The sequence below is a fragment of the Macadamia integrifolia genome, chromosome 8 (assembly GCF_013358625.1).
Source record: "Macadamia integrifolia cultivar HAES 741 chromosome 8, SCU_Mint_v3, whole genome shotgun sequence".
In the NCBI taxonomy this organism is placed as follows: domain Eukaryota; kingdom Viridiplantae; phylum Streptophyta; class Magnoliopsida; order Proteales; family Proteaceae; genus Macadamia; species Macadamia integrifolia.
The window spans coordinates 21,388,428-21,400,522 of NC_056564.1; the positions used below are offsets into that span (position 1 = coordinate 21,388,428).

General features: G+C 35.4%; 1 protein-coding gene across 1 annotated transcript; it reads left to right on the forward strand.

The window, feature by feature from the left end:
• The first annotated feature begins 10,116 nt into the window (after window positions 1–10,116).
• On the forward strand, window positions 10,117–11,665 carry LOC122085394 (transcription factor bHLH120-like). Its single transcript, XM_042653802.1, has 3 exons — window positions 10,117–10,669; window positions 10,752–11,087; window positions 11,174–11,665. Exons 1-3 carry the CDS (start codon window positions 10,328–10,330, stop codon window positions 11,249–11,251), a joined length of 756 nt encoding a protein of 251 aa, XP_042509736.1. The 5' UTR covers window positions 10,117–10,327; the 3' UTR covers window positions 11,252–11,665.
• The last annotated feature ends 430 nt before the right edge of the window (window positions 11,666–12,095 follow it).

The window sequence follows — 12,095 nt, forward strand, 5'->3', positions numbered from 1 at the left end:
AACCATTTTTTTGTTTTGATAAAAAATGGGTTTCATTAATGATTTTTGTTAAATAGATAAAAATAAAAAAGAAAAATGATGCCAAAGAGGAAATAAGTATCTTATTCATTTTTTTTTTAGTTGATGCAACTACATAATTTCAATTCCTTGATTAAAAAAAATAAAAATAAAAATCCAATAGGTGTGTTATCTCATGAAACATGAAATCAACTAAATTTATGTAATATAATCATACCAAATAGTAGGGGTGTCAATTCCAAGCCTGATCGAGCCCCTAACATGTTTATGGCTCAACTTAGACTGGCTCGATTAATAATAGGTAATACACGGTGCAGCCGCTTACCCTGACGAGTGCCCGATCGACCCCATACATTTACAAACTCGACTTGAACCGACTAATTTAAGCCCGACCTAACTCGACCCCTTTAATACTACTTGTATTATTTTAATTCTTTTTAAAACTATTTGTATTTAGTGCTAAGGTTATGTGATATATACAATTGAGATGGCGGTGATTGTTAATTTGTTATCTGAATATTCATCTTTTTCAAGCATAATTTAATTGATTTTAACTTGCTCAACTTGGGTTGTGTAAGCATATTTTAATTGATTTGAGTTCCGCTAGGTTAAAGACCGAGTATCTTAGTAACTCAGCTGCTTCCATCTTTGGTTTAATCCATTTTAATTATGAGATATTTCTTTGCTTCGCCCATCTTTGCCTCATTTTATTGGTATTTCTTTCAAGTACATTTAAAATACCAATTTTAAAGAAGACTTGTTTAAAATCCATTTAAAGTTAAATAGGTCTATAACCGGGTTAAGGCTCGATTAAAGCCCGTTTATGACAGCCAGATTAAAATCCGAGACCGACTAGCTCAATTATCAACCGTACTATGCCCACACTAGCTAAGCCCGTTTAGCTAAACCAGCGTTCACTGTGCAGCCCCAGAAATTGACCGAGACCGACCCGACCTGATCGATTGACACCTCCAAAGATTAAAGTATCGGTATCGGTCATCGTATCGATCGATCAAAATTAAGATACGTATCAGAGGGTATCGTATCGTATCGGAGATACACTAAGATACGCTAAAGATACACACATAAATGGATAGAAAACATTTTTTTAAACACTTTTGCATAAAGAATTTGTTAAAAAAAGCTATTGATAACATGTATTATGCATAAACACTAAATTGATGGTATCGTACTAAGAATTCAAGGTATGTAGTTGTCCCATAAATGTAAAATCCTTGTTCCCAACTTTGATTTCCACTTTAGTTAGGGAAAAATATGACTGACAACAACTTTGGAACAAAAACCCTTCAAAAAATCGTTTTTTTCTGAAAAATTACCCATATTGGCCATTATATAACCGTAGCACCGATACGTATCGATACTCACCGATACGTACCTATATATATATCGATACTCATCGATACGTGCTAATATATACCGATACGCACTGATCGATACATATCGATACTCACCGATACGTACCAATATATACCGAAACGTACATTTTACCTCAATTTTATATTTTTCATAGAGTCGTATTGAGGCATGTCGTATCGTATCGATGTGTATTAGTGGTGTATTGATGCATATCGGTATGTATTGTAGGATATATATCGATACGAAATGATTTAAAAAATTCAATGTATCGTATCGGTGTATATCGTATCGGCCGACTAAATTTAAGATACGTATCGGAGGGTATCGTATCGGTATCGGAGATACTTAAAACCAGTCACACCTCCTACCAAATAGAATCTAAATTATCACTCCAAGCCGGAGAATAAAATGGTAGGATGTTCTTGAACTAATAACCATTAATTCAGCCACATTAATCCTTAATTATTCATTGTCTTATTCCTAATTTTTTTTTATATTGATGACACCCTTTGTGGGGTTAAATAATTTGTCATTTTTCTTCTTTGCTATTTTAGTATAGGGAAAAGGTTGGGTATGCCGCCGATATCAAGTATGCTAGCACCCATTGTGTCTATCTCTCTCTTTCTTTTTTCTGAAATGACCTCCATATCCTTCCTGAATGATACTCCATCATGTGTTCCTATTGGTGCTATCCGCTAGCATAATTGATATCGACGGTATACCTATCCCTCTCCCGTATAGTATAATACAATTTTTTTTTCTTTAATAAGGGCACCTACTAATTGTTTCACATGTGTACTAGAAAAATATGCATAACAATAATAACTTTTGACATTGACAAGCCACATTCAAGTTATTATGAAAATCATTTTATGACCCTAACATAAGAATTAATTGCCAAGTGGAAGTTATAATAGGAACCTTGCCCAGCAGGCCATTACTTAATTTTCCATTCTTACTTCCACCTCAGCATGTCCAATAGGGTTGTGTACAGAACGGGTATGGGCTGGGACGGTATGAGTGAAGCCCGATCCACCAAATTTTAGCTCGGCCTTGGGCCAAACTAAGGTTTAGAAAAAGCCCAGGCTATACTATGGTCACACATATAATATGTGTATGGTCCATTCTCCCTATGAGGTCCTCTTGCTGTATGACAGTTTTTTGTTTTTTTTGGTAGAAACCGGTCAATGTATTTAGGTGCGATCGACATAAGGAGTTCGACTTAGATAAATTAGAAATCCAAAAAGTGGAAATTGGCCAATCTATCCTGTGAATGACAGTTTTCTTTAAAAACCCAGTTTTTTTGAAGTTATAAGGTTTAATTTCTTCAGGGATATTATTTTACTTTATACTTTTATTTTTATAATTTAATTTTTCAGTATACAATATATATTGTAGTTTGATTTATGATTGTTTCGAATTCAATTATTTACGTAAAATTAAATCAAAGGCTTAGATTTACTATGAATTTTATCTCTTAAATAGAGCTATATTTGTAATTAAGGTAAATGTTTCCTAATCAGTCCACAAATATAGATTTATCTGGTAACACCTCTTAAAACATGAATATCTGCAATGTGGCATATTAAAACATGAAAATATACAATAGAATTACCCTACTAGCCAAATAAATCTTTGAAAATTCAAGACTACATGATCATTACTAGGGTCCGGGTCCAGGTCTGGACCCCTCAGGGGGTGTTTGGTTCGGTAAATCTTTGGGATGACATTCTTTAGAATGATAATTCTTAATTTTTGGAGTTGTTTGGTTCCACTAGAGTGACCCTCATAAGTGAGCATCCTACTTCCCATGAATGACCATATTACAAAGGATGTGTGTCAAATCTGAGTTTACCTCAACACTTAAATTCAGATTTGAGTAATCTTTTTACCACCTAGTATAAAAGGGGAAAGCGGAAAGACGTTTTCTACGGAAACCAATATCTCAACCCGCGAGAAACATGTACTAACCTCAAGGCAACCAAACGATTTTTCAGAAAAAAAACATAATTAAGAAGAATGTCTATCAAAAGATTGACATTCATATATGATACATACACCATTTGATTTACCGAACCAAACACCCCCTCAGTGAGATCTTTCAGACCCTTATGCTTCAAAAGAATGCCTGAGGGAGCACCCTGCCTTAGGTAGCGTTGCCCAGCTTATATTTGATGTACAAAATAAAACTCTTAGTCCCAACTTCCTCTGAGAAAGTTTCCGCTACGCGTGAAACAACATCTAAATAAATGAATTGGTCCGGATCAATGCTAGTACATGAAGGGGCCAAAAATAGATGGGTGCATAAACAAACATACAAGGGAAGATATTTGTTGTCAATCCATTATAATCCTACTCTTAAAATCATCACATCATCTTGTCACATGGTAAAATCATGCAGTCCATCGAGATAACCTTAACTAGTTGGGCCATGCCAACCCAAGGGCTATGCCTAAGGTCAGCCCAAGCCTAAATCACAATTAAGTTTGGGCCAACCCCATTGGTATTTCTCGTGTCAGGCCAGACAAGTTTGGCCTGCCCAAACCGAAATTAAGATGAGAAGGACACTCTTAGGATATTTGGTTGTGGACTGAGAAGTCCTAAAAATATGAAAAATTGAATTATTAATACTTTTCCCTTTGCTCATTGAGAAAATATTATATATAATTTTTTTTTTTTGGTGCTAGCTAGAGGCAGTATCTGTTTTTATTTCATCAATAAAAACAAAGAATCTCCTATAGCTATTAGAATATTGAGCAAGCGGGTTATAAATTTGATGGCAATAACTAGTAAATTTCAGTTTATAATAATAAACCAGTGAAGTATTCCAAACATATCATTGATTTCAACTTATAAATAACTTCTCAAGATTTTGATTGATGAAGAATTTTACAACTTAATCTTCTTGATTTTCATTTTATATTATAATTTCTTTTTTAGTCAATAAAATAATAGAAAATCAATAAAACATATTCATTATAATTAGATCTACAACACATTTTGAATAAAAAACTCCAAAACATGGAAAACTTGAATAAATATTTACTCTTCTCGAATCCAATTTCTAAGATTTTGATCAATTCCATGCCGACTTCAACATATTCCAATCCTATTCTAGAGGCCAAACCCATGTTAGATTCCGGGTTTTTATAGACTTTTTCTCTTCTCAACCTTTAAAGTAAATAACTTAGAGATCGATTATCCAATAGCATTGTAAAGCTGAATTTACATGTATGGCACTAGTAAGTAGTAATCACTATATTTTTTGTGATTTAATATCTTCAAAAGTTTTGTTTGATTTTGATAATGGATTTGATTAGACCTTTTTTTTTGTTTTTCTTCTACTCCATTCCATGCGTAAGTGTGAAGTCTTTGTGTGAAGTCTTTCTCTAAAGGGTGGGCTTACAGTTGTACTGTTTGTTATTTGACTGCTTTGAACCTTTAATCATTTTTGTTTGTTGTTTTGTTTAATATAATATGTAAAGTATTAGCTTGTCAGGACGGGCTTTTCCCAACCACTTTCTTTTTCTTTGACAATTTGACATGTACCCTTCTCTAATTTTTTATTGATATAAGGATCAGAAAAAAAAGGGGTATATATAATATGACAAACTTACTAAGACTAATTCAATTATTATCAATCTTCATTAATTATATATAGATATTCACTATTTTTTTGGTTTCCCATTTAAAATTAGAATCCTCATTGTCTTACACGAATTAGTGTTTTCTATTAAAGTCATTTTTTTTTTTTTTTTGCTAACGAGGAACACCTATACCTAATCCGTGTAACAGATGAATCGCACAAGTAAGGCATTTCTTATTCATATATATATATATATATATATATAGGAATTGGAGAAGGTTCACCATCAAATGCAAATGTAATTACATATCAATGGAAGTCACTCTCTCAAATGAAATCTATCAAAATATTTTGTGTTTCAACAGATCTTTAATCTCATTACATTCTTCCCTTTGTCTTGACTGATAGCAGAATCTAAGGTATCTAAATTCATAGTTGACAAAGTTGGCATTATATTATGCTGACGTTTAAAGCAAGGCAAGAACCTATACAATGTGCATGCTTTATTTCTCACCCTAATAATGTTGGCATCTAAGTAAGAATTAAGGGAAAAAAAAAAAACCTTACTTTGTAAAACAAACCCTAACTAACCTAACCAATATTAGTAAGTAAACCTAATGATCAGACCCTCAAATCTCGACGAGGGAAAAAAAATCTTCCATGTACTAATCTTTCTTTGTTATTTGTTCCCAAAAACAGTGTTGTAATAAGGACTGAGTTTTCTCCTCTTTTTTTTCACTGCAGGGTTTGAGATACATAGAGGAGGTATTTAGAGGGTATTTAAGGAAATATAAAAACCTATAGCGATTTGTAAACCCTAGAATGATAGAAAAACTTTTTTCTTGTAATAATAAGGCCATAAAAATCTCTCCCCTGATGCCGATGAAAACCGCTTTAGTGCCCCAATAATAGTTAACTAAGATAAAAAAAAAAATTAGAAAAAAGAATCAAAAAGTGCTTAAAATTCTCGGAAGAGAAGCGAATGGGACTGACAATATATCTCGGTTGGATGCGGAATGATGAACAACCGATCCACCACTTCACTAGAAATATTGACTACTGTAAATTACTGACTACGTCTCAAACCCAAATTGTGATGTCGCTGTCGCGATCTTGATAAAATATGGTGTGCCTCTGTACAACTGCAAGCTTTGGGTGTTCCCCCAAAATAAAGGACTGCTCGTCTTTTGAGCACATATTCACACACTGACGTCCATTCTTTGTGGAACTTGACGTCAATGGGTTTTCATAAGAAAAAAAGTAGCTAGACATGTATGCATGACACAATACAGCACGGAGAGAGAGAGAGAGAGAGAGAGAGAGAGAGAGAGAGAGAGAGAGAGAGAGAGAGAGAGAGAGAGAGAGAGAGGCAACTTCAACGTGGATGGGTGATAATCATTTCATCAAGAATATTTTGTTGGTAAATATCATTTCATAGTCTTCACGTGTGTAATTAGGGGATCCGGGGGTGGGGGTGGGGGTGGGGGTGGGGGTGGGGTGGGGGTGTTTGTCAAGTCTGAACCCATTATCACCAAAGAAAAAAAATAATACTAAGGATCTTTCAAAATCAGTTTTTTCCTTGGAGGATGAATATTCTTTGTGCATATTTGAATGGATAATTTTTAAGGCCTAAAACAGCTTGTCAATCTGAACCCAATTCTCTCTGTTTTATATGCGGCTTAAAAGCAATGTTTAATAGTTCATATGGTTGACAAGGACCCTACATTGCCATTCTCGTGTTTTCCTTTTTCATACTTCTCTAAGCTATGTGTCTAATTGATACGGGTAAATACTGTCATTTTCATATATTATAATATAATATATATGAGGATAAATATTATAATTTCACTTAAAATTTTTTTTAGAAATCATTTTTGACCTTTGCATTGAGTACTGCATTAAATAATTTTTAGGAATAAAACAAATGGTAATTAAATGGAGATGTCAAGTTCTAAACACAGTTATAGAAGTATCACTCAAACACTTCCATATATAACTATTATGTTCGTAGAATAGTCCCATATCAGTTACTTCTAAAGTCTTTTGTCGTTGTATATACCTATAAGTCCTTCCATCCAATAGCATTATATGCTTAAAATAGTGGTAAGAAGAACAACATCATGTTGTATATACCTATAAATCCTTCCATCCAATAGCATTATATGCTTAAAATAGTAGTAAGAAGAACAACATCATGCAAACACATCTACACTGATAACTGAAGCTTCTATTTCTTTTATATCAACATATATGTCAAAAATGCTATAAGACTTAACGAAACCTTTAGAAGACAAATTTTTATGATTAAATTTTGAAGTGGGGGGGGGGGGAATTGCTTGAAAGGTACGTAGCATGGCTCTATGCCCAAACATAGAAGGAAAAAATGATTTCCCTGCCCCTCATAAAAAGCAGAAATCCCACCCCTATTGATGCTTCCTCATATATTTAGTCAGCAAGAGGGCATACTACCTTTCAATGGACCCTCTCTCTTAATTTTAACTAAACAATCGAGCAAAGGTTTCTTGAATGGTCTTAGCAGTTAATCAATAGGGCAAAGATTAAATGATCTTAGTAGTTAATCAATAGGGCAAAGATTTCTTGAACAATCTCCATATAAGCTTATATAAATGGCAAAATATTTGCCATGTGGAAAATTGGATGAGACCAAATTTTATGGACTAATAAACCCCAAGTTTTCGTGCCTAGAAAGTTGCACAATTGTCCAAGGATTGGGAAAATTTGGAATGATGGAAACCTACAAACACTAGGATAGCCTAGTGATGGTAGCTTCAGCTTGTGGAACCGACACCCAGGGGAGGAGGTTGTGAGAACGAACCCTGTCGTACGCATTGTGTGTTTGTTTTTCTTATATATTCTGTACCCACCTGTGGGTTTGCCCAGATGGTTAAGGAAAATCGGGGATTGTGTGGATTAGGCGCACGGTCTCAGGTTAGATTCCCCATCTGTAAATCTGCGATTTAAGTGAAGATCATGGTAGTGGATTACTGTGCTAGTCTCCCTGAGGATTAGTCAAGGTGCGCGTAAGCTGACCGGACACCTTGGTTAATTAAAAAAAAAAAAAAAAAGAATGATGAAAACAAATGAATATCAAACTTGAATTGCCCGAAGAGAAGGCGGTATGGAAAACTAGCTAGGCAGTCGACGCTATGCATGGGTATACATGAGGGTGTAATTGATTAAATCTAAGTTTGAAATTTGAAATGTGACTAATCTATGAGGTGTATAATTAACCCAACGGTCAGTTGACTAAAACCATCCACATGACTGAAAATAGTGAACCATTTGGATAAGTTTATCCAAGCCAACCATGAGACAAACTTTTCCCCAATAAATAATTCAAGAAGACCTCTCAAATTATTTAGTATTTATGGCCCCATAAAATAACCAATTGAATTCAGGTAAGAATTTAATGATTTTCCTCATCACCATATCCTATTATTTTTTGTAGTATGACAGTCTAAGGACTACACCAAACCCTAATAAAGCAAATTGGTGATTATTTTAATTTTAGTAATCAATAAGTTTATTGGGGCAAATCTCATGCCACTATAATAATTTATTTCTTGTACCCTCATAATAGAAACCTCGAAAAAATAATGGGTTCAATAATTTTACAAACAAAGATCACAAACCGGAATTAACAGTAGGTTTGAGATCCACATGAAGACCCAACTCGACTTGTGTCCCAACTCTGATTAGTCCCAGGGTTTTTTATTCCACTAGCGAAGGAAGTCCTCAGCACATAGTTCCTATAATTCTGGGAAGATTGAGCAGTAAAGAGATGTGTACATATAATAGAGATTCATCTTCATTGTGAAGATCAATTAATTAATTCAATTAATAATCATTACAAGACCAGGGAAGCCCACCATGTTGGCTTTGGCAGTGTCTGTTGGGAAAAAGGAAAAAGAAAGTGGTTTCTTTATCCTTAGGTTTGCCTTATAATATTACATTAAAAAACTCCTCGTCCAACTCGTGGTGTGCTTATAAAATTTGGTATTCTGTGGGTCCCCGTAGATTTCTTGATGCTGTTGGTCGTGCTTTCCTTCATGTGTTGATTGGGGTTTAAGTTTCCACACTATCCTTTCAATGGCCAAATATGCCTTCTCTGATTCAAGTGTTGGCTGCTGCTGATGGTGGATCACAAGTTTTTCAAATACTGAAATTACTGTATCAACGAGATGAAATTGGGAAAATATAGTGTATTAAGTAGATTTGAAGGAAATTAATGATCTTCTGCAGAGGAGATCATTTTGGTGACAGTTCTGATTAGGGGTGTGTTTAACCTTCTCCTCGAAAAAAAAAAAAAAAAAAAAAGGTGTCAATTCCGTATTCACACTTAGATTGATCGAGAAACCCAAAATTAGCCCAGCCTATTTACTAAATGTATTAGGCTCAAGCCTGGATCGCCTATCAAGTGGTTGTTTTTGATTCAAGGATTTACCCATTAGTTGCTTGATCGATTAGTAACTTGACATGTTTAAACTTTGTTTAGAGCTCTTCTAAGACTGCCATTTAACTTGATTATTGGTAGTCTAATTAGAAATTAGTATCCGTTGATCATTTACAAATAATATCTTATTTAACATTTAAAGATCAATTACTTAAGTGAAATCCTGAAGTAAAAAGATCGATTAGATCCTGATCGAAACAGGTTTGACAGATTGACACCCCTAATTCTGATAGTACCAATGGCGCCAGTTCCGGGTTCTTTGTTTCAAAGGTTAAAGTCATCCAGCAGTTCTTCACATGCCCTTGTTATTCCTGCTCTCCACCTCACCACTCCAATCTCTTGACCTTGACCTAAAAGCAACTGTCGCTGTAGAGGAGCCACGTACACCCAAATTCATGGGTTCGAAAAAAACAAATGTGGTGGGGTCCAGCTTAATACAAGGAATTGATCATTTTATTCACACGTGCCACAGTCTCCACCAGTTACACGGCAAATTAATGCCAGATATAGATGTCCACACATGTGGTTTTCCAAAAAAAGAAAAAAAAAAATGATGCCCACATGTGAAACCAGATCACGGTTCCCCAATTTGTATAAAATGTACAGTGCCCACATCTCACCCTTTTAACCGGGCAGGTGACCCTTTAAAAGGGAAAGGAAGAGGGGTAGGTTGGAATGAGGGCAACGGAGTTGGGGTTTTCTCACCTTGTCTAGATCACAGAAGATCTTGACAATAAGCCCTCTAGTAGCACAATTAGAGAGATATTGTACCCTAACGTATCTCCTTAATCCTTCCTCCTCCACTCCTCCACTCCTCCACTCATCCATGTCTCCCACCTAGAGAGAGAGAGAGAGAGAGCGAGAGCTGAAAGATGGATGAGAGATCCCAAGGCATGGATTTTATTCCTTCAGATCATCTAATCTTACCTTTACAACAAATCGATGAGCTGTTCTTCCAGCAGGTTTCTTCTAGTTCTGGTCAGCAACACACAGACCCACAACAATATACACTGCCCTTTGCTCCTTTACAAGATTGCACTGATCATCTACCCCTCAAACTTGATATACCCAGAGGAGGAAGGCGTTCCATGGTTCCCAACTCTTGTGATAATGAGAAAAAGACAGTACACAGAGATGGGGAGAGGCAAAGAAGGCAAGAAATGGCTGGCCTCTATGCATCACTTCGATCACAACTTCCTATAGAATATATCAAGGTGAGATGATACATACTACCCTTCAAGCTTCTTCAATTTTGTTTCTCCATTATTTTGATTAGGGTTTCTTACAATGTTGCAGGGAAAGCGCTCTATATCTGATCACATGAATGAGGCTACCAATTACATAAAAGACCTAGGGAAGAGAATCGAAGAGCTTAGTGACAAGAGGGATAGGCTCAGAAAGATGCCCAATTCAGGCCCTCCGGACATCGTCTCCCGCAATTGTACGCCGACGGACGCCGTTACAGTCCAGCCTTATTGGGGTGGAGTGGAGGTTGTTATCAGCAGTGGGTTAAGGAATGAAGATTTTCCATTGTCGAGGGTGCTCACAGTGCTGGTTGATCTAGGGTTTACTATAGTTAGCTGTGTCTCTACTACAGTGAATGAGAAATCACTTCACACTATACTCTCTGAGGTACTTAATCCAATCAACCAATGCTTCCTTTTTTTAATTTCTACAAAACAGCCCCCTCTCACTAGTCATCACCATTGTATATACAGGTCAGTGATGTGAGAAGCATGGATCTATCCGAACTGCAACAGAAGCTGACTGATTTTATTGCATCATCCTCAAGTTAGGGTTTCGTTGGACAAATTTTCCTACACTGCCATGATATGACCATTGATCAATCGATCGATACAAACCTGGGTTTTCCTTAAAATAATCTCTCATTTTTTTTTTATATGAAATTGAAGGGTGTTTTTGTTGGTGGACATTTGTGTTTCACCATTCTCACCTCCATCAGATCAAACTCTGAATGTCAGAAGTGTTTGGTAGTTTGTAGTCCTTCTTGTACATAGCTTCCTTCTAATGATTGAACATTTTGGATAAGAAATGCAAATCCACATTGGGCCTTGGATTTTTTTATACAGTTTTAGGTTTATCATGTTTAGTTTTTGTCCCATATATGATCAAATTATAGGAGTTTCCATACTTCTATATTGAAGAACGTGGCCATACTACTGAGGATGTATAGCATTTTGTGTTTGTCATCACATGTTTGGTAAAGATTTTCATTTTAAATTTCTATTTCACTACTTTTGTCTTCCATCCACACAACTAGAACCTAAACTTATGTGATATCTCATTTTATATCGAACTAATTTCTCCCTCCACGAACAAAAGCATATATATCTCAGACTGCTATTTTTTCCGGGATTTTCAATTCCATTGGGAGTACTCAAACTTAAATACTTCCTTGCAGCCCAGCTGGCCATTCTGATTGGTGAGTTATTTATATATAGTTTGTATAATTGTATCTACTATTAAGTATCTCTATTTTTTTTATTTTTTTATTTATACATCCATGAACAAAACCATGCACCCTTCAGAAGTGGAAGCAACATGAGCCACAAGCAGAGTTGGTAAATCCCAAGAAGAAACCATGAGCCTATTGAGGAAGTATCAATATAGGAGTATTGG